Below are 22,518 nucleotides of genomic sequence, written 5' to 3'. Positions count from 1 at the left end.
TCTTTTTTGTTAAGGTTCACGCTTTTCCTTTGTAAAGTACTTCCTAAACTAGGTAGTACTTAGTTTCAGTTACAGCCTTCCAAAGGCAGAAGACCTCAGTACCTGAATCTTTTATTGCTTTGTCTAGTTCTTTGAAATGAAATTTACTGATGACACCAGGAAGAAATGCAGCAGTGAGCTTGACTTGGGGATGGAATCATGTGGTCTCGCTTTCCCACTTTCCCCTCCTCTGTTCTACCTTGTTATCAAAGGCAGGAGGCATCATGTTTTTTAATAAGCATTAAAGATTGTTGGGGTTTATTGATCTTTCTATTCATATTACAGTTGTACTTGTCAGGCACAGTACAATGAATGTAGATGCTTCTCATGCTCTGCAAGGGTGCTTTCCTGTGTTAAGCTGTGTCCTTTTGCTGTGTAATAGCTTGAGTGAAAAGTTTGCTTTGTATTAGATTGGTGGAGGTGAGTAATAGGTGTCCACCCCAGTGCAGAATGATTGACATCTTACCCTGTTGTGGTTTTGTTGGGGGAAAGCAGTAGCCATAATGTCATCAGAATGCTAAGGAAATTAGTAAGGTGCCTGTTACAGCATGCAACAGGAACCCTCCATTTTTTTTCTCTGTGACACTGCATTGTGTAGCTGTTGGAGTGCGCTGCTCCTGTGCTAGCTCCTAAGGTGGAAGCTGTGTCCCACTCCTGTGTGCTGGACCGTGCTCAAGAAGTGTGTGTCATGAGGCAGTGTGGTGGTGCTGGCATGGTGCTCGCAGAGGTGCTGCTGGTATTGGCCATCCTTGCGTAAGAAACAGCTGCCCTCAGCTCTGGGGGCTCCCAGTCTTGTGAGAAGGCTTTTGGGCAGTTCCAGGAAGGAAAATGGGAGACAGTGCTAAGAAAGCATTTTTGCCATTGTTTGGACAGCTTTGTATTTTGTGCAGTCAAAGCCTACACTTCCAAAGGCTTGTGACTGACAGTTGTGTAAAAGGAATGCAATGATTTGTGCCTTAATGTATGCATTTGTGTCTGGGGAAGCACTTGCCTGATCTGGAAGGCATGTCTGAGATTGCTTTGGTAGTTCTCTTGTTTTGGAAAATGGAGATCAAAGCTGTGTAGGTTCAAAACAATGGAAGAGCATGCTGGGTTTAATTGCATAAAATTAATGAGGATGAGACACTTTCATCATCACTTTGAAGGAAGCAAGAAATAAAGAATGAAATTAAATTTTAATTCTGGGGGCAGTGATTTTATTTTTTTTCTGAAGTAAATCATGGATGTTAAAAGTTCCAAGCAGGATTTGTTCATGCTTACAATATCTTCAGTTAAATTGAACCGTGCCTTAGACAAGCTGCCACTGAAAATGGCATTTGTGTCATTTGTTTTCCTTTTAAAGGCAGTCAGGGTCTGTACACAAGAGCTCTTTAAATGTTATTTGTTTATTTTCATACTGTTCTTGGATCACATAAAATGTTTCATTGTGAAGTTATTTTGGCTCGGTTGTCAATAAATTGTTTGTTATTCTTCTAAGATGGCAGCAAGGATGCCATCCTGTCCTTCGCTTCTGTCATTGTCAGTTTGCTGGAAGGAGCTGGATGCTGAAGGAATGTGCTTCCATGTGCTTGCTGGCATTTGGGAAAGTGCAGGTTGGCCAACCAGAAATGTGAAAGATGCCTGTGTACGTGGATGCCGACCCTTAGCATCGCTCGTGTCGCCTTACAGAGCAGCGTGGGTCAGAGGTGTCTTGGCTAGTTGATGTGCTGCCGGGCGTGTTTGTCCTGGGTTTGGCTAGGATAGGGTTAAGCTTAGACATATAAAGATAGGTGTATATATGTATTTTTGTGAACCTTCACACGAAGATAGGCAGCTGAACCAGTCAGTGGGTATTTGTCATGCCTGCTATAGAAGAGAAAGGATAGCTGGGGCAAGCAGAAGTGCTTTGAAGTAGGTAACTGTGTGACTAGGATGTGGACACCAGAGAGGACGGGGTGAGCAGGCTGCGCTGAGCTGTGGCGGCCGGTGCTGCGCTTTGTATCGCTCGCTGTATGTACGGTTTCATTACTGCTATTGAGTTACCTGATTGTTGTTATGTAGTTGGAAATAGCTGGTATTGCTGGGGAAAATTTGCCACCTCTCTTAAACTGTGCTGATCAACTCCTAAGTCAGGAGACAGTTTGACATACCATGCTCACCTCAAAGACTGAGAGGATCCCATTGATGGTTAGGTCTTGCTCATACCACTACTAGCTTACAGTATGATCGGATGAGTGTCAGAAACAGTTGTGCCGTGAAACGATGGGACTATGAAGTTAGGGCTGCAGAAGGGGACACATTTAAAGACAACAGGGATCTCTCCTCTTCAGTGGTACCAAGCTGTTTATCCAGCTTTCATATGAAACTGCAGATGGAGTTTGTGTGTACTTGGAGTGAGGCTCACATGGGAGAACAGAGCTGTGTTCAGAGCTGAGGGATGTAGAGGGCTGCATCATTGGCTGGTCCCATTTTTACCCTATCCAGCTGGTTAGGTTGTTGTCTAGTAACACTGCTCCCAGCCAGTCCTTTTTGCTCCAGCTCTGCTGTTATTTCTTCTTGAGTTTATCCTCTTTTCTCTCTGCCTCCCTGCACCATTTATTGCTTTCTGTTCGCCACCTCCTTTCAGCACATAGTTCCCATGCTCATCGCCCTTCTGTATTGTGATGTGCCTGCTTCCTTCTTTTCCTCTATGGTGTTCAGATGATAACAGAGATTGCATTGAGACTGGAAGGCAAAATTGGCTTTCTGGTCTCTTTTCCCAGAATGCAAGGAGCAGAGTTGTACTGGAAATGTTTTCCTGGAGCTGCTCTGTGCAGTTGGAGCAAGCCTCACGATGTCCTGGCACACTGGGTGGGTGTGTAGCAGGAGATGTCCTGAGAAGCTGGCGCGTATTCAGTGGAGATTAAATCTGTAGGAGAACTGAACTGGGTTTCTGTACTTCACAGAACTATGTTGATTGGACATGTGCAACAGTGTTCCCTCTCCACTCCCCTGTGCCTTCACCAGATCTGAATGATTTTCCATGGGAACAGTAGACTGAAAATATCCAGGTCCTGGTGTTAGCGGTACTGAGGTTGTCTGGGAGACTCCTGTAAGAATTCTAGCATGTGTCTGGGGAGGGACAGCATTTCTTCCTCTGCTGCATTGTTTCAAATAGTTGAGCTGTATTAATTGGAAGTTCTCTCAAGAGATAAGAATGAGGCACATCCTCAGGAGGGAGAACTTCAGCCAGAAGGACTTCAGTGTAACAGATTTAGAAGAAATAAAAAAATTGCCTAATGGGGCAGTGCCTCTTGAAGCATTCCTGATGCCCTCCTGAATGGGTGGCATTGCATCCTAGTAATGCATAGATGATAGAGCTTTATACTGCAGCAGAATGTGGATGCCTGCTACTTTTGTTTGTTGTACCCAATCCTTCCAGATAAAAGTTCAGATACTTACTCTGCAATGTATGTCTTTTCCAATGTAAACAAACTGCTCTTGCACTATGGAAAGTATGCTCTAGCTCAACCACAAGATGTTGGGCTGGATGCAAGAATTACCAGCTCAAGTTTTGTGGACTGCATAATAATCAATGAAATGATGACAGTGGTTCCTTCTGACCTTAAAGTATGGACCCAGACAGCTGGGGCCACGCTGTGCTGCCATGGTGGAAGTCAGAGGCTTCCTGCAGCTCTGACTTCCTCAAAGGCTCAGGGCTGTCAGGGAGAGAGGAAGAGAGCTGAAGGTGGCATTTTGTGGCTTTTAAACTCTCTTTCCTTGTACCAGGGCTCTTCTTGGATATGGGAAATTCAAAGCTGCACACTGAAATATCTGTGTTTACTAACTGCAAAGGAATGCATAAATGTAGGAAAGTGTGCAAGTACAGAAGATTATCCCCAGAAGGTGTTACTGTGTGGTGCGAGGGGCCTTGGGGTGACCAATATGCAAAGCTTTGGAAGAGACGCCTACCCAGCTTCTAGACGGACTTCTCATTTGCAGATGGAAATAATGCAAATCACAGAAGCTGGTTTCCTGAGTTGCTGTAAATGGAAGCATGTTTTTAACACTCCCTCTTTTCTAACACAAATGTAGGAAGCTGGCAGAGTACCTAACTTCAGGGCTCTAGAAAAGCTTAGAGAGAAATAATCTGAGGAAACGGAAGCCTCTATTTTTAACCTTCTTAGTCGTGGAAGATGAGGAGGGAAAAGAGGAGCCATCTACTGTTGAAGTCTCTTTAGTCCGTTCCTATAAATTCAATTTCCACTGCTGTTTTTAGTGAGGAGGTGCTTCTTACTTGTGGATGCTCAATTATGGTTAAATTAAGGCCAGTGTAGGGTGGATGGCGTGGTGTGCCTTCTCTAATTGTGCTTTCTCTCCTGATTTGGTTTTTCCTTTCCTCTTTTCTGGGCAGATCTGAAATGCTCACCCATCACTTGTACTGCATTACTCTCACTTCATTTCTTGTACTGAAAGTGAACTTTTCTGAATGGTTTTTTGTTGGGTCTGAGCAGATTGTCTTAAAGTTTTTTTCTCATTGCACTGTTACTATTAAAAGAATTTCCCATATCTGGTGATCCTTACCTGGATTTGTCACAAATTCCTTTTTATTCCTGTATTTTAGCAAAAATATCACAGTAACATTATGAATAATTCCTTGTATTAATTACTTGGAAGTACTTTGTTGGTCTAGCTCGAAGCTTAAATACATACATTTCTTACACAACTGCTGGCAGCCATAGAAGTAATGGCCTCTAATTTCATAACTTCACCCTCTTAAAAATGTCAGCTGAACATCAGTGTAAAACTTGATTTAGGATATGTTACCAAATTACCAGTTCTGTTTGGGGGATATGTTGCATTAGTTCACAGTGTCAGCATTAAGGAGGACTGTAGGAGGCGAGTGCATTTGGGGACTGGTAATAGCCCTGGAAAGTGGGCTGAGTTTTCCTCAAAGCTTAGCAACTGCTGGCTGATGGGGGTGGCACCCTGGGATGTGGAAACAGTTGTAAGAGTTTAGGTACATACTTTTAGAGAATCTTCTCCCCAACACCTGTATTTGTATATTACATGAATTTGTCGTTGGTAAGCTGAGGAGTTACATAAACCAGTATGTCATAAAGGATAAATAATTCAAACACAAAAACAAAGAGTGAGCTGTGGAGAGGCAAATGTAGCAAAGCTGAAAATCACTGCTTGATACACTGGGAAGAACCCCCACATTCTAAGCACAGTTCTCTACGATGGGTTTATTTTTAGACCAGTTCTAACACCTCTGCGTATGAGAGTGGTTGTCTTTGGTTAATAAGAAGCTGTAGACCAGATTAGATTGTAATTGCTGATATACCTCAGGATTCTATTGTTATTAAACTCTGTGCTTATTCAGCTATGTGCATTCTAGGTGGCCCAAAGATTACTATTTAACATCAGATTCTCAGACTGACACTTGCCTAAAGTGATTTAAAGTGTTCACAGAAGTGTTTTATGGTGTTTTCTTTGAACGATGCTTAGGTTAAGCCTCTGTCATGTGACCCTTCAGTGGTATTTGAGCAAAGCAAGGAATGACATGTGTGTGTCTATATGTGTATACACACACACACATACATTCACATACATATGTAGTTATTGCCAGTCTGTCTACTTGGTAAAAAAGAATGGTAAGCTTAAAGGGAGGGCGAGAGGCCTTCAGCAGTGCAGAACTAACCATAACAAATGTGTAGGAGCTTGGATTACCAATGGCTGTCACAAGCTTGCAGGAAAGTCTCTGCCATAATGTTGGGGATAACCACAGACTCCAGAAGTGTCAGAAGGTCGGACTTAGGGGTAACAAGCTAGTCAGCAAATGCTGGCATCATCTTTCTGGATATAGGGCATATGAGGTTAGCAAGAGAACATAGGAGCTGGGCAAACAGTTTTGAAAAGCTTGTAACTTTTGCTTCTGTGCTGCTCTAGAGACAGCCAAGATACCACAATGAACTGGAAATGAAAGAGGCAATGTAATACTGAGGATATGCTGATTATTTGGAGATAAACTTCAAGTGATCCTGCAAAAGTCTCCAGGAAGTATTCCACTTCATGACTGTGCCTTGTAGAATTTAAGACCCTTTTATTTACTTGTTCCTGAGATGCAAAGCTTCCTTTTATGCCTCCTTTCCTTCTAATGTGGAGCTTCATGGACTTTAATTTGGAGTATCATGTCCCATTTTATCCTCCTTGTCTGCTTGGGACCTCCCTTGTCTGCTTCATTTTCTTTGTGCTTTGAACTCCTCCCATTATTCTTGTTCATGTTCAAAGGGATTATTACTAAGAACTTGCTGGCAAGGTCACACAGATGCACCTTTTCTGCCTTGATCGGATGATTTCCATTAGGAAAGTACAGGTGTTTCCTCCTCATCTGGTAGTTGCATATGGAAGTTGCAAACACTAGTCAGAAGAGAACAATTCTGCATGTATATGCATGTATTTATGCACCAGCACATGTACTCTCCATGTAAGAGTGTATCAATTCATCATGTCTCCCGGTAACTCTTCTATGATGGTTTAATTAACTGGAGGGCAGGATTGAGGCCAGGTAAGCTTGTCAGAAATGTGAGCTCTCAAACCAGAAAAGAAGCATTGCAAAACTAAAGCTACCATTGCAAAACAGTTTAGTAGACTGACCTGAACATAGAAATAGGCCTAAATACATACTAGGGCTGTAGAAAACCTGACAGCTGTGTGACTTGCTCTTCTCTAGCAAAAGGCTGCAGAATTGTGGTTTGCAGGATCGAAGACATAAACAGATAACTGCAGGGCTGGCCTTTACTAATGAGGACTTTAATTATCAATAGCATGTAGCTAGAAATCACTGCTGTTTGCAGAAATGGGTGAAAAAGATAGAAACATTGATGTGGAGTCAGTGAAGCCAGAACACTGCTTTACTTGCCCCCTCTCAAGCTGTGCTGTGGACAGGGGTAGTGTCATTTCAGCTGCATAGACTGGTGTCAGAATTCAGCCTGTTTCTCAGAGCCTGACATGCCCCATGAAACTTTCCTTATCTTTTAGTTCAGTTAGGTTTTGGATTCTTATAAGTTTGGGGGTTTGCTGTGGGGTTTTTTGTTCTGTTTGTTCCTGCTGTCATCCTCACCTGGCTTATTGCCAGCTGCTGTATGTAATTTTGTGTGTTTTCTGGTGTGGGTGTCGAGTCACCTGCTGCCCAGACTGCCTGCCTTCCCTCAACAATTGCCTCTGCTGTGCCAGGAGCCTGGGGGGTGGCTTTGCGCAGTTGCTTTAGCTGGGCTGTTTGTGCATGCACAGAAAGCTGATGGACAGTTTGATTTAACCTCTCTACCTCTATTCTTTTTTAAATTGTTTATCCTCTGTTAAAAAAAAAGAAATAAATTAGTAAGTAGTAGAAACAAAGCAGTTTTCCTAAAAGCACTGACTTTTGTCCCAGCTGTGATTTTTGAAGGAAGAGTTTGGGTAGCCTTGATGAAATATGGGTGTATGTTCATCAAGAATTTCCCATGATATTTGTATTCTCATGTTGGATCTGGAGCATAGCTGCTGTTAAGAAATGGATGGCTGCTTGGCAGACTTGGCTGCTTTTGTGGAGCTGTTTCAGCAGTTCCTGAGCAGCCAGACAAGTTAGGGGAGAGCTGCAGTGGGACATATGATTTGATTTTATGTTTCAGTACACTAAGTACATATTTTTTAGCAGATTTGAGTTGTGGGACTGTCATAAAGGATGAAAGCAAAAGTATATTATTTCTCTGTTGTTGGTTGATTGTGGCATATTTATCATTTCTAGCGTAGTGAAAGGAGGTGAGAGGGTGTCCTGAGGCACGTTTCTTGTGGGTGTTTTGAGGCAACATAAATTTCTGTTACTTTTTCTGAATCAGCTTAGGCTATCTCATATAGGTCATCTCTTACACAGGTAGCTTCATACACATCTTTCATGATAAAATGGAATTATGCAGTGTTTTCATGTTCACCTGCCCTATTAGCATTCCATGTGCCAGTGACTGTGTTTCATCAGATACATGTATAACACTCTGCCCATCAGAAATGTCTGAGTGAGATTATGAAAAATGTCCAGAGGCTGCCTGGCATGAAAAAGTACGACTGATCTGAAATGCTGTAGCAAACAAAATCGTTCCATGCTGCCTGTGAGTGCCAACCCAGAGTGCTCGTGCATTCTGCTCAATCTGCTGGGTTTCTATACACTTGGGTTTGGTTTTCCTTAATGGTTTTGTCCCAGCACAGGGTCACAAGAGAGGCATAGGTAATTGATACCACTTAATGTTCTTGATCAGTGTAAGCTCAGTTGGCTGTGAAATAACAGTTCATGGACTCAGGAGCAGGGTGGCTGATGAAGTTATTGTCTGTGCTGCCCTGTTGCACAGGTGTTAGAACTGCTTTTTGACCAGCTCCTGAAGCACTGTAGCTGATAAGGTGGGGTGAAAAGGAGCTACCACCAGCTTCTTAGATGCACTGTAAGCAGTGGCAAACCATGGCTTGGGAGGTTGTGACTGACAAGTAAATGAAGTACTTGTGGGAGTGGCATTCTTCTCAGCTGTCTTAGCATAGGTTGTCTAGGTTTGTAGCACTGTGCTAAGGGCAGTTAACACTTGTTTCTATTTAGAATAATCAAAACAAACCATCTGGTAATGAACACATTTTTCTCCATGCTTAAAAATGCTGATTCAGTACTGTAGATGGCTAATGCCATTCTATGCCTTCTGTTTTGCACACTGATGTGTGGTGTGTTGGCTTACTTTACTGTAAAGTTCATTGAGGCAAATACCCCAATTTGGCATTATCAGCTCTCTTTCATGTGCTTATTTGCAGTTGTGTTTTGTTTTGCTTTAAAAAAGGAATGAAAATCGCTGCAAAATAGAGTGTGGTCTTAAAGTGACTGAATTTCAAGTGATCTTTAGAAGAGCTGATGCTGTTGTTTCTGAAGGAAATGTGTCCCAGTGATGACTCTGAAAACAAGTTACCTTCTTTAAGTCTTTGTTCTGGGCCCAGAATTTCACATGTGCAAGTTCCTGATGAGCCATCTATTCTGTGGATTTACTTCAGTGAAAGGTTGAGTAGAGGCTCGGTGAAGTTACTTCATTCAGAACTCAAGGTTAAATGATGTATTAAAATGAAGATGTATCATTTGTATTGAAAAAAAGAGTGGCAAGGGATTTTTATGTTAAAAAGATACCTACAGTTTGGTGAACTTTGTTGTACTTTTGACTGAGCAGTCCCTATGTAAGTTGTCAAGCATTATTTCAAAAGCAGCTCCTTAAAGGCTTCTCTACTTGAACAGTGAGTAAAACCATGCTGTACTCCAGAGTGCTGTCACATGGGGTCTGGAATTCAAGGTGGCATTTGCTGCAAACAGCTGCCACAAGGTGAGGCTGCGTGGGTCTTGCTGGTGTGTGGCTTTCTGAACCGAGGAGGAAGCTCCCTACTTCAGCAGCTGGGCAGCATATGTTGGAAGTGTTCCTGCCCTGCTTGGTAGAGTAGGAGGTAGTGGTTGCTGAGGAGTGGAGTGCTCTGTTCAGGGCAGCCTGCTTGGAGGAGCTGGGTGGTTGTGTCTACTGGGGAGTCACAGTCCAGCTAGGTGGTCACAGACTGACTCTGCATCTTACAGATCGGTCCTGCAGGCCTGGAGCACACTGCCGTCCAGGTCTGACCTGTGGTGGTGGAGGATGTTCACAAAGTGCCTCTGAGACTTCACTGTGACTTTTGAAATCAAGATTAGAATCCTTGCAGTGTAAGCAGCTGCTCTTGCCTCTGTTTGAAGACCAACAGAATAAATCATCTTCCATTTATGCTTGATTGTATGGGGTTTTTTTGGGGGTTTGTTGTTGTGTGGTTGGAGAGAACAAAAACCATGATGCAAGACAGGAGGGTTAGCTGAGCTTTATAAAAATGGTTGTAACAGAAATTTATGTTTCAAAGGAAGTCAGGAAAAAAATTGGCTAGAGGCTGTGAAATGTGTGCATGATTTCTTACTGTAGCACCTTCTCTCTCTTGCCTTGTGACACTTCAGTGATGTATCAGACTTCAGATCTGCAGTGTGAATGAATCCATTTGTCTAGCTGGTGACTTGTATTTGTTGGGGAATACCATCTCCCTGTATACACACCATTAGAGACTGTTCAGACTGAGCTCACATTTAAGAGACTGTTTCTTCTAGCTGTCTGTTAAGGATTACCAACTTTTATTAGACAGTTTCTGCTTCTGCTGTTGGGCTTGACCAAAATCAGGAGCAACAATAAAAGCAGAGTTGGCAGTCTGACCTGCTTCCGTCTGTCTCCCCTGCAAATGGTGGCTGTTCTTCAGAATTTAGTAGTTCTTTTTGATAATTAGCCCTTGTGGTTAGTGCTTCCCTCTTAATCCAGGTCCCCTTTGGAAGATAAGGTGACCCTGGATGTAATTTAGGCATCTAGGCATTGCTTGTGAGGTGGCAGCTAGCTTGCAGTGACATTTCTACGTGGGAAACACCTTTGAGATTTCCTGTTCAAGATTCCTCAAGACCAGCCTGTGTTTGTCTTAATTTAATTCCTCTCAGGGGAAGTTTTACTCCATTAGACCTAGGGATTTTGAGCACCCAGTGCTTTCTGATGTGACATCAGGACCATGGGAAGACTTTCTGGTGTCAGTGAAACTGCTGCCCCATGCTTAGTCAGGCTGTGTTTTGGAGAGTTGAGGGACTCCTTTTCTTTGAACCCACAAGTTTAACAGTTGAGATTTTCTGTGTTTTTTGTGGGGGTTGAAATGGGATTCTGTTAACTACTAAAGCTGAGAGCAATTTTATAGTCATTTATCTGAAATTATATTTAGCCTTTGCCTTTTGCTGTCTTCTTTCCACCCACACCTTGCCATGAGCTGAAGCATTCAAGAAATACCTGTTGCTGCTGCGTATTCAGAAAGCTGTAGTAATGCATTCTGGAATCCTTCTGTGTGTGACCAGTCGATAAAGATAACAACTGGCTGCACAAGGAACGGGAGGAACACGTCGTTGTCAGAAGCAATTTTATGCAGCTCTTTGGGTTTATTTTTCAGTTTGATTTCTGTATTTTGACTGTTTAGTTTGATCATTGAAAAACCCAAACCAAAACAACTTAGGTTTGCAGATGTATCTGTTTTCCTGTGTGCAAATACCAGGCCTCCATTTTCTTTAGAATGAACTAATTTGGGCAGAGTTAGAGGTGGGCAGATGCAGGATTCGGGCTGTGGAAGCTTTTTGGTGTGTTTCCGTATTTGCTTTTGAAGGAGCTTTAGAGTCCCCAACAACTGGGTGCCTAATGACAGAAGAGCACTATTACTTTTGGAAAGGATAAATGTTTCAAGATAATAAAGTCAGCATATCTATTATCTGAAGTTATGACCACCTCTTTGATGTGTGCCAACCTGCCCCCCATGGACGAGTTTCACTTGCACCAGGGCTGTAGATCCGGTGGACCAAAGTGGTTGATAATATGAACTGTTAGCAGCTGGAAGTTCAGAATCTTGTTACTGTCTACTAGTTGTGAGGGAAACAGGAGATGATTACCTGTGGCAGATAAAATACCTTCGTTATTTTTACTGCTTTGAATAGAACAGCCCTGTCTTTTATTTAGTTAATGGTGGTAGCATTTTTATTCTCTTTGTCTTTACAACTTCACAATGGTTCCTGTCTTTAACAATTTGAAATGCTTTAACAGATGGACAAGTTTTCATATAGAAGCAGAGAAGGCCTGTCCAATGTTACAAAACCCCAGAGGGTAAAGCAGCATTTCCAGAGGATACTTTATTTCAGCAGTCTACTGCTGTAGTTTGTGGCTGACCTCCAATATCCATATCTGCATCCGTTCCATTTTGTCTTTGTTATTCTGCAAAACCCTAGTTTCCCTAACTGAAAACAAACCAAAACAGCAAACAACCCACCCCCCAAACCAACCAACCAAAAAAGTGATCTTATCCTTAGAGTGGAGGTAGTTAAACTTCCAGTTCTAAGTTTAAGCTTTGCATGTTTTGACCTCGATGATTTGAATGAAGGATGTTTGAGTTGCATGGATATAGACAGGAGTGACCTGAGAATCAAGGTGATGTTATACATTGTCTGAAGGGAATCTAGTTTGGAGCAACTTGGAATATAGTTTAAAATGAGCAATGTCAAGTTAATGATAGTCTGACTATCTAGAACAGAGCTTTTAATGTGTTCTTTTTCCTACAAAATTTCCACCAAGACCATTAATTAGACTTGTTCATGTCTGCTTTGTAACTCTGGAATGAAAAGGACTCAGCCCAGATGGCACTGGCTTTCTTCAGTCTCCCTTTTCCAGCAAGGGAGTGTTGTCCTTGTCCTGGAAGTCTGAGCCCTGGTGGGATCACGAGAACTATGAATTAGTTCTGCTGGTGTGAAAGGTTAGAGTATCATGTGCAGGTTTCATTTACAAACAAAGGCTGAAGGCTGTGTTTGTATAACTCATTCCAAAGAAAACCTTGTCTATGGCCTGGTAATTTAGGAGCCAATGTCTAGACTACTTTGAGAAATTGTAAACATGATGTCTTCAGAACAAAACCATGAGAATTGAAGAAAAATTACTGCATATTATAGTTTTAATATTTGACTGAATTCCAGGGAGATCAGAAGTATTTGGCAATGTTTGGTCTGCCTGCCTGCTAGATGAATTACTGAAAGAGTGCATATGCCAGGCCATAGTAACATTTTCTTTCTTGAGTCCCTCAGCGTTGGATTTGTGTGGTTGCACAACATGAACTGCAGAGCTGTCAGTGGAAGATTTTCACTTTTAAATAGCAGTGTGCAAGTTTAAGCACATCTTCTTCTTATTAAACTGTTTATATCTGTTTGAGAATCCACAGGATATAATCAAGCTCTTTATTATTTGACCTACATAACATGATCTTTGTACTGTTGTGCAGAGCTGCTCAAATACTACTTTTAAGATAGTGGGAGTGGGGTTTTTCTTTATTTTTTTGGGGGGTGTTAATTCTACTAAAGTTAATTTTGAACATTTCAATATCAAGAATATGAAAATAGATTTAGGAGGCTGGTAAATGGAGCTTTTCCCTGATTATTGTGGGCAAAGTTACGTGCTTTTTTTGTTAGTGGTTTGTTTTTCCTGAGTGGTGCACTTCCTGGACCACTGGGGTAGCTAGAATGTAGCTGTGACAGTATTGCCATCGTCTGAAATCTTTACTGTTGGATGTGTGTGGCTGGTTTTGTTTTGGAGAAGGACTTCCAGTTCAAAGACAAACATGTTTTAGTTCAGATGAATTTATTGTTTTATACAGATGCTATCAAATGAAGTGCATTTACCAGCCCCAATGGTCCCTCTGTTCTGCATGGTATTTGTAAGCACAGCCCAAATCTGATACCAGGAAACCTTAACTGGGTTTCATAACACATGAATGAAATGTCCATTTCACACCAAAGAGCATTGTGCTGTGGCTTGTGGTGACCTCAAGTCAGTCTCTAAATTAATGCATGTACTGAATCTTTGCAAAGATCTCATCTTCTAGGTACTAAAAATTCACATGCTGAAGGTGTTGGATCTATATCCCATGTATAATTGAAATTACTGTATTAATATAGTTTCTGTAAAGGAATTCTCTGGCAGCTTTTGGAGAAAAACATTGTATTGGGGCCTAAGCAATGATTAAAATGATAGTTTTGGAGATAGATGCAATTCAGCTGAATGTTAAGGATATGGAGTTTGCATCATTTGTTCTTCTTAGGTGTTTTTTATATACCTTGATATTGTAGAACAGTGTTGGTTTAGAGTCTTTCTCTAGAATATGTAATCCAGTGTTTCCAACATTACTGTCAACTGCTGATTTGGATGTTTTGCTGCCCACAGGTCTATTGTGAGTTTGGCTTGAAGGGGCTGTCACATTTTAAGCTGTGAGATAGAAATGCTCTTACTTATTAGTTAAAATGTATGCTCTAGTGGCTTCAGAATGCTCTAGAGATTTTGTTTCTCTTTGTTCTGAGGGAGAGAAAATAATTTGTGTGGATCTTGGTAGAGTTAGTTAATTGTTGGACTTGATCATAAAGGTCTTTTCCAGCTGAAGTGATTCTGTGATCTGGATCAAGAGATTATAATTAATAGCTGAAGAAGTGTAATTGAAAAGAGCAGGGATCTGTTACATAGTGCTTTCTAAGTTGTATTCCATTTTTGAAGAACAAACAGTTATTTGCTTTGACACCTTTCACTCATTAAAGCCTGTAAAGCTTCTAGTAATTTTTAGCAGTGCTGAACTCCAGCTTCATGTTTGTGTTCTTTGCAATATGGAAGAAAAACTGGCAGGGCTGCATTCCACTGTAATTAAACTGTTAAACATAGAAACTTGAAGGGAGAAGCTTGCCTTACCTGTTTGGGGAGTATCTGTCAGCATATTTAAATGAGTGTTTTGAAACTGTATGTTTGTAATTACTAACACATTCCTAAGCAGCATAATTAGTTTGTGATCAAATGATGGAGGTATCTTCAAAACATGCAGTAACATTCATTGTGCTGGAAACTGCAGCACTGTGTTTATTTGTGCTATTTTTACTTGTACAGGATTACAAAGCCTTTGACGTTTGCTGACTGTGTCGGTGATGAGCTTCCCTTAGGATGGGAAACTGTTTATGATCAACAGATTGGAGTTTATTATATGGACCACATAAATCGTGAGTAGATGTCTGATTATTCTGAGCAATCCTGGCGAGCTGCAGTTAACTAATGGCCCTGATTTTGTTTTCAGTAGCATTTATGCAACTCATGCTACTGTGAGAAGCTATATGCAAGTAATTTCTTGCACTGTCCTCTCACCTTTCAGATGGGGACACACTCCTTTTGCCATTTGTAAAGAATTTTGCAACCTATGATTGAGTTACAGTGGATGAAAGTGTTTTGCTTTGCTTTCTCATGCTGTGTAGTATCAGTAATAGTGTGACTTTTGGTCATATGTTAAGAGAGTTTTCATGCCATACTCTTGTATTTCCTATAGTTCAGTCCCAGGTAGTTCACTCTTTTATGTTGAAAGCTCTTTTATACTGAAAGACAGAATATGTTCCGAGACAACACTGCTGACTTCTAATTTAAAGCACTGCAAAATACAGTAATCTAATTGTGTCTGAGCAATGCATGTTTTATGCTTTAATGCACTACAAAGTGTTATCAAAGAGACAGCAGGTATCAGTTCTGGAAACTAAGAGGGAGAAATTTCCAGTGTTTTTCCTTCTGGGCTGTTACTGAGCTTTGGAGTGACACTGTCTGGTGCATTTGCCAGTTCTACTTAAAAAAAACCCTCTTATCTTTACAGCTTTGTACTACTGCTGCTGTTGCTCTTGTGCTACTATCATTAAGCTTCTTATCACCAAAGAGTGAATGCTTCCAATGTTGTGGGTATTGACAGTTGGCAGGGAGGGAGAAAAGAAGAAAGCAGTTCCATGGAGTATCACAGCAGTGGTAAACACTGCAGAACCAACCTCATTCCTATCTTCTTGAAATCTAGTCAATTACAAAAGAAAAGTGTAGAAATGACTTTGGCTTCCTGCCATTGGTGGAAATTACTTGTGTCTTGTGGTTTCATAATTGCTTACTGAAAAAAGTCCCAAACAACAGAGGAGCAAATGAGCCCATGGTATTGTTTGACCCACACAGGTACTTGTAGTGGAACTAACAAAGATCATCAATTAAATAATAAACTTGATAGAGCTGTTAGTGCACTGATAACCCAGATGGTGGGAGGGCAAGAAATACGTACTGTTACTCTTGCCATAACTCTGTGTAGCTTAATCATTGCTGTTTACTGTCCTGAGAACTTCTGTTAATGATGGAGTTTAATAAGAACTAAGGTTTACACCAGAGTACAGTCCTGGAGTCCACTTGCACGAATGTGTGCCTGTGTGTGAGTGCAGGACACTGACTCCTTTGTTTTTTCTTTTCTGTCAACTTTGTAAAAGGTTTAGGAATTGATAAATAATGACTAGGATGTGAACTCCATTGCAGTGCTGTGAGTATAAAACCTATTTAAGCATCCCACCAGTAGGCATCTTTAATAGGAATAACAATTGTCATGACATGCCAAAGCAGTCATTCCCTTTTGCTTTTCAGACTTGGTAGCTGCTTTACCACAGACACCAAGTTTGGACTTAGAGAATGGATATTAATCATTGTGGGCATGTCAGATCAGATTTTTTTGGCTGTGCAATTAAGAGCAAAGCTGTAGTCTTTGCACAGAGAAATTAAATTCCCAAATGCTCGATGGGAAGACACAGAAAGAGGAGATTAATATAAATGAGTCTGGGAAAATAAAGCCAATTATACTAAGTATTAAGTAAAAGTAACACATGAACAGAAGGATGGAAACTTCATAGGACCAGTGCTGAACTGAGTGAAAGGAATCATTCTGCAATTAACAAGGTTGCAAAATTTGTCTCTTTCATGATAACTAATTACTTGCAGCCCACAGGTATTATCCTAACTGGTAATTCAGCCATCACAGCTAAATGGGTTTGTCACCCTTAGGCTAGTACAGTGCTTGCATATACAAGCAAGGTTTATATATTTATTCAGAGGGAAGACAGATTCAATATTATAGCTGGATAATCATTATTCTAAAATTAATAGGATACTCAATCCAATTTCAGACTGCAGACAACAAAGGTACCAATCAAGCCTGCGTTAACCTGCTTCGTAGAAGTGAGAACTAGTGAATAGGTGATCATGGGCATCATGAGATGGTGCCAGGCAGGTGACAGACAATGTAGAAACTGAAGAAATGAGTGCCTTACATTCTGTTCTGAACCATGTATAAAATAATGGAATGGCAACTTTAATGTGAAAACATTCAGGCTGTGCTTTATGGCTGACCAGATTAAATGCTTCATACAGCACTGGCATTCTGTGTTGACAAAAGGGAAGCTCTTTGGTTTCAGGAAGTACTGGGAGAAAGCACAACAGACAGTTCAGAGAATGTCTTTCTAATGTTATGCTTACCAGGGACCTCTCACACTGTGCACCATATTAAGCTTTTTCAGAGAATGATAAAGGTTGTAAAGTATCTCTAAGATTATAAAGTTCAGTTGTCCACCCACCACCACCATGCCCAGTAAACCACCTATGTGTTGTTTTAAAACCTCCAGTGGTGGTGACTCCTCCATCTCCCCGGACAGCTTGTTACAATACGTGACCACTCTTTTGGTAAAGCTTTTACTAGCATCCTGTAGAAACCTCCCCTGGTGCAACTTGAAGCCATTTCCTCTTGGCCTGCCCCTGGTTACTTGGGAGAAGTAAACTCCACTTCACTCCAGTCTTAGGTATAATTGTAGAGAGCAATGAGGTCTCCCCTAAGCCTCCTCTTCTCCAGACTAAACAACCATCATAAGCTGTGTTCTCTAGGCCCTTCACCAGCTGCTTTGCCCTTCTCTGGACACACTGCAGCACCTCAATGTCTGTCTTCTAGCAAGGGGCCCAAAACTGAACACAGGATTTCCATTGTGTGATTTCCACACTTCCTGATATAGGCCAGGATGCTGTTGTCCTTTTTAGCCACCTGGGCACACTGCTGGCTCAAGTTCAGCTGGCTGTTAAACAGCAGCCCCGGGTTAATTTCTGCCCTTTCACCTTTGAAAAGAAACCAGTCATACATCTGATTATTCCAAGCCTCTTGCTATGTGTGTTTATCCAGAAAGTAATAAAAAGATTTCTAGGCAATAACTTTCCACTTCTATTGAAAAATCCCAGGTGCAGAGGAATCTTCTTTAAGTCTCAATGGTGCTTCCAACCCTGATCTCCATCTTGTTCTGTAAATTTAGTACTTTGTTGACACCCTTACTAAGCTGCTCTTGGCTCTTCTCCAAACATTGCTTAAAAACCTTGGCGGCTGCCAGCCACAGAATTCCTTTCCCTCCTCCTCAGAATCTAGGGAACCTTTGAAGTTTCCTTTAACCAGTTGGGCATTCCCCAGTGAGGGAATTCTATATTCTCTGCATTTGTCTGGGGCTGTGCTTGAATTACTGTAGGGTTTGTTTTTTTAATTGGTTGTAAGATAATGAAGGAAATGAACTTTTTTATACAACACAGTTTCAGTGTTGTCATTACATGCCAATCTGTGTAGAAATTCAGGGCAGACTGAAGCTGTTGTACTTTATGAAATGGAAGAGGGCATCATTATTGTACTGAAGAAGTTTTATGTGTCAGAATAATGGTGAAAGCTCTTCAGAAGGCTTCTGAAGTAATTTGATAAGAGATGCAGTGCCCTGTAGTATGGGACTTCAGAAACTGAATGTGTAGCCTAACAGTTGAGAGAAAAGGTTATTAGGAACCTAACATGCAGATCTGTTGGAAGTACATAGAGGAGCTTTATGGTTTTGTTTAGGTACTTTTCAAATGGTACAGTTGCTAGCATGACCTTGACACCATTAGAGCTGTTAATGTGTCAAACTCAGTCTTTTACAGTTTCTTATTTCACCACTGATGCCAATGCCAATACACAGACTTGTGTACACAAGATCAACACAAAATGTAACTGGAGTTTATCTCCTCAGGAAAAAACAGTTTGGAAAAAATGACGAGGTGCTTACCTTCTGACTGTTGCTGCAGGTTCTGCTGCTACCTTGAACACTGAGACTGCATCTGCAGCAACTTCTTACCAGTAAAGCCAAGCCTCAATCATCAGAAATTAACATTCACTTAAACAGGAAACTTTACCTGGACATCCTCACGTGAAACATATTTGCTAGCTTGACTGTCAGCACAGAAAGAAAACAGAGTTGGCCTTGGTGATCTTAAAGGTCTTTTCCAACCAATCCCAGTGTTTGTTAAAGATTTTAATGCATATGTCCTTCTTAAATGTCTTTGTAACTGCAAGAAGATTACTATATGGTAGAAAATCAGTGTATTCAAGAAAGGTTTTTGTACTGGAGACCTATTTTTGGTTTTTGTTTGAATATGAACTGTTCTAAATCCTAGAAAGGGAAATCATGAGAGTGCTGTTTCTTAATGCAAAAAAGGGAAGCAATTTAAATATTTGTATGTATTTGAAGATAAAAATGATGAATGACCTGAATCTTAGTTACACAGGTGTAGTCACTGACCTTTCAGGATGTTATGCTTCTGAAGTTTTGTGTACTGTCTTAAGGTTTTGCTGACCATTTATAGAGTTACAGGTTAAGCACTGAGATACCCTTACTCTTCTGGGCTGTAGCCAGAATTTTCCAGGTGGCTACAAGGAAAGGTTAGAGCCAAATCACTGTTGCCTTTCAGTTGACTCTCATTTGTAAAGAAAAGGTTAACATTTAAATACCTTTTGTATTTGGAAGGACTTCTCACGTTCTTCCATTCTGCGTCCTTCAATCTCGTCCAGGCTGGGGTGATTTAAAGTACTGTAGTCCTAGATAGCATAGCTAAGAACAAACCTCACCAAGAGAATGTGTACTTTGTGGAATAAAGCCTCCTACAGCTTTTAATTTGTTTTGAAATGCTTTTCTCTGTAGAGCTCACACAAATTGAGGACCCAAGGGAGCAATGGAGAAGGGAGCAGGAGCGCATGCTAAAGGAGTATTTAATAGTTGCCCAGGAGGCACTCAATGCCAAGAAAGAGATTTACCAAATCAAGCAGCAGCGTTTTGAATTAGCCCAAGAAGAATATCAGCAATTGCACAAAATGTGTGAGGATGACAGCCGTTCTTACGCCAGCTGTGAGTTCACCTGTCTTGTCTTGTCTTGACTTACCCATCTGCCTCTCATAACATGTGATGTAATAGTGTGAAGTGCTTCAGTCACACGAATCTCCTTTGAATGAAGATCCTGACTACAGAAGTGCGGTGATATCCTTTGATTCTGCTATTCAGGGGCTTCCATTTCCTGTTAAATCTGTTAGAATATGCCTTTTTAACATCAAAGAGGAATGCATCCCAGCTAGCATCTCGAGCCAGCCATACTGGGGTTTCATACGAGGCAACAAAACCAAGGCTGAATGTTGCTGGACCAGCCACCTACTTGCACTCCTAAATTCATCGATTATTCCACCCTAGGCATGGGATGGGCTGATTTAATAAGAGAATACATTAACAAAAAATATTAAAGATCCCATTGGGGGTTAATCATGCTGTCAACTCAGGATTCCTCAAGGCTTCTCCACTTGTTTTTGGATGCCCCCACTCCATTTGTTGAACAGAAATCTTAGGCTCCTAATGCAAGTTTAATTATATGGCCAAAGTTTGGTGCTTATATTGTGAATATTTCTGCCTCCACCACCACTTGTTGTTTCAATATGTTATGTTAAAAGAGCTAAAACTTCACAAAATGTTTTCCTTCTCTTCACTTGTGGGTGCTGCCATTGACTCAGCATTGTGTGCTCATGAGTGGGAGGTGGTGTGAGCTCAGCGGTTGTGGGCTGGCAGGGAGGTGCCCGCGCAGCAGTTTTGTGACTCAGTTGTGCTCAGCACTGTTTCAAAAACAAAACAAACCAAAAATCCACCACAAATCAACAGCAACAAAACAACCCCAAGCCCCCCAAACCCAAAAATAACAACTCCATAGAAAATCCTGGATTTAGAGAATTAGTCCAGGCATGACTACTCATTTTGGCAAGTTCCTGCATGCTTGACATGACCTTGGTGTTGCAGTATTCTTTGGAGAGTCGAGAGGCTCAGTACAATGCAGACAAGGGTATGGGTTTCAAAGCAGCAGCCTTCAGCTCTACAAGAGATTGCTAGGTCTAACAGCACGACCTCATCTGCACACATACCAGGCATTTTTCAGTGGGCCAGCACTGCTGTGAATGGCTCACCCAATAAATCATGGTTGGTCAGCCTATCCTCTAGGAGCTTTACTTCATCTGTCTAGGCTTTAGCTTGTAATACCACAGCTTGAAATCATTGCCTGACTCTAGATCCACTGTGTTAAGACTTACTTGGCCAGAGGCTGGTCTGTGTCTTGGTTCCCTGTGCTCTTGCTTTCGGAGGCAACTTCTCTCTGCAACTGACTGAATTTTGTTTTGACAATAGTTTTGTTACTTTATCATCCTGTTAATCCAGAATATCTAGGAAGCAGTTAACAATTGTTAATCTTAGGCAAATTGCTTTTATCAGTAAATACCACCATCCTGTCGTGGAAACTTTGCTTTCAGGCAGTGTGCAGTGCTGCCATATTCAATTTTTGTTGGGTTTTTTTGGGGAAAAAAAACCCAGGCAAGCCAAATGTAATTTTTCAGTTGTACAGTAGTGCAGAGGATTGTTTTGAAACCTAGCAGTGATCTGTAGCACCAAGAATGAATGCAGTGGTCTCTTAAACGCTGTCACATCTTAACAATGGTGTTCAACAAGAAAAATAAGTAACATAAGCTGCTGTTTTCCATCTGTTTAGCATTCTCTGGCTTTTCAACCAATACCAAGTATGACCCCTATCAGATCAAAGCAGAAATCGCCAGCCGGCGGGATAGGGTGAGTAATCGTTTCTCCCTTGGAAATACCTTAATTAGACCTGGGGAAGGCGGAGGCATGCCTGCCTTTGTTTCACCTTAGCGTTTACACTGGATGTTGCACGCTGCTTTTCTGCTCTAATAAAAAGGAGTCTATGTTTAATTCAGTGACTTGCAAAGTAATGCTTTTTCCACGTGACAAGCATAAATGTTTTTGTCGCTGATGTCAAGGCAAAGTCAACCAGGCTTTCAGAAGTTGTTTGCTCTGCGCAAACTGCCACAGGTAGCCGTGCTCTGTAGCCAGCTTCTTTCTTGGTTAGAGTGCAGATCAAATCCACTATCTTTATATTTTCACATGTGCTTATTTTCAAAGGTTCCATGGGTGTCATTGAACATTTAGCCTTTCTGTTTTGGAAATCCGGTCACAATTCAGTAGGGATGTTGGTGAAATAAAACTTTTTATCTGATTTGGCCAGAACTCCTCTGCCCGGGGAATTCAAGCCTTCTGAGAGTGCTAGGCAGCTCTGTAGTAAAAATGTTCTGCTTTTACATACATATATTTAAATTGGAATCATGCTTCTGGTACTGTTGTTGCAGAATGAAGAATGCTGACTTCTTGAATTTCCCCTGTGCCTGCACATTGCTTTCAGGCAAAGTGATACAGCAGCCATAAACAATTATTAAAAGCAGTTTGCAATATTAAGCTCTAGAATCTATTTCTAAGTCGAGTGTTTCTTTTTATTAGTGGATGAAATGGGATTTAACAAAGCAGGCACTTAGCTCACTAAATAAGTACAAGCTCCTTGTCTTTGCAGGATAGTGTTCCATTTTTGTTGTAGTGAACACTTTTGACATGAGTGCCTCTGAAAATAAATCCTGTTCACCACCCTTCAAAGGCATTTATTCTATCTGTGTATGTTTACTACGTGTTGACTTCAGTTTGCTTGGTTTGCATACTTGAAATGTCAGTGTATTCACAACAGAAAAAGAAGCCTTGTTTATTTATATGATAGTTAAAGGAAAGAAACAAGGTCTTTGCTTTGTATCTCTATTTCTCTCTGTTCCTGCTTCTTGAAACAATATTGTTTCCAAAGTGCACAGGGAAACTTGTTCAACTGAATG

General features: G+C 41.2%; 1 protein-coding gene across 4 annotated transcripts in view; it reads left to right on the top strand.

Moving 5' to 3' along the window:
• WWC3 (WWC family member 3) overlaps positions 1–22,518 on the top strand; it is a 90,612-nt gene that overhangs the window by 17,380 nt on the left and 50,714 nt on the right. For all 4 annotated transcript variants that reach the window (XM_068163157.1, XM_068163156.1, XM_068163155.1 and 1 more), the window contains exons 2-4: positions 14,547–14,656; positions 19,469–19,672; positions 21,342–21,418. In XM_068163157.1, the coding sequence (XP_068019258.1) occupies positions 14,547–14,656; positions 19,469–19,672; positions 21,342–21,418 (391 nt within the window). The remainder of the gene's footprint in view (positions 1–14,546; positions 14,657–19,468; positions 19,673–21,341; positions 21,419–22,518) is intronic.

The sequence above is a fragment of the Melanerpes formicivorus genome, unplaced genomic scaffold (genome assembly GCF_026170545.1).
Source record: "Melanerpes formicivorus ecotype bairdi unplaced genomic scaffold, bMelFor1.0.p_v2 SCAF_70, whole genome shotgun sequence".
Taxonomy (NCBI): domain Eukaryota; kingdom Metazoa; phylum Chordata; class Aves; order Piciformes; family Picidae; genus Melanerpes; species Melanerpes formicivorus.
The sequence above is the reverse complement of the archived record's forward strand: the minus strand, read 5'-3'. Positions and strand labels throughout refer to the sequence as shown.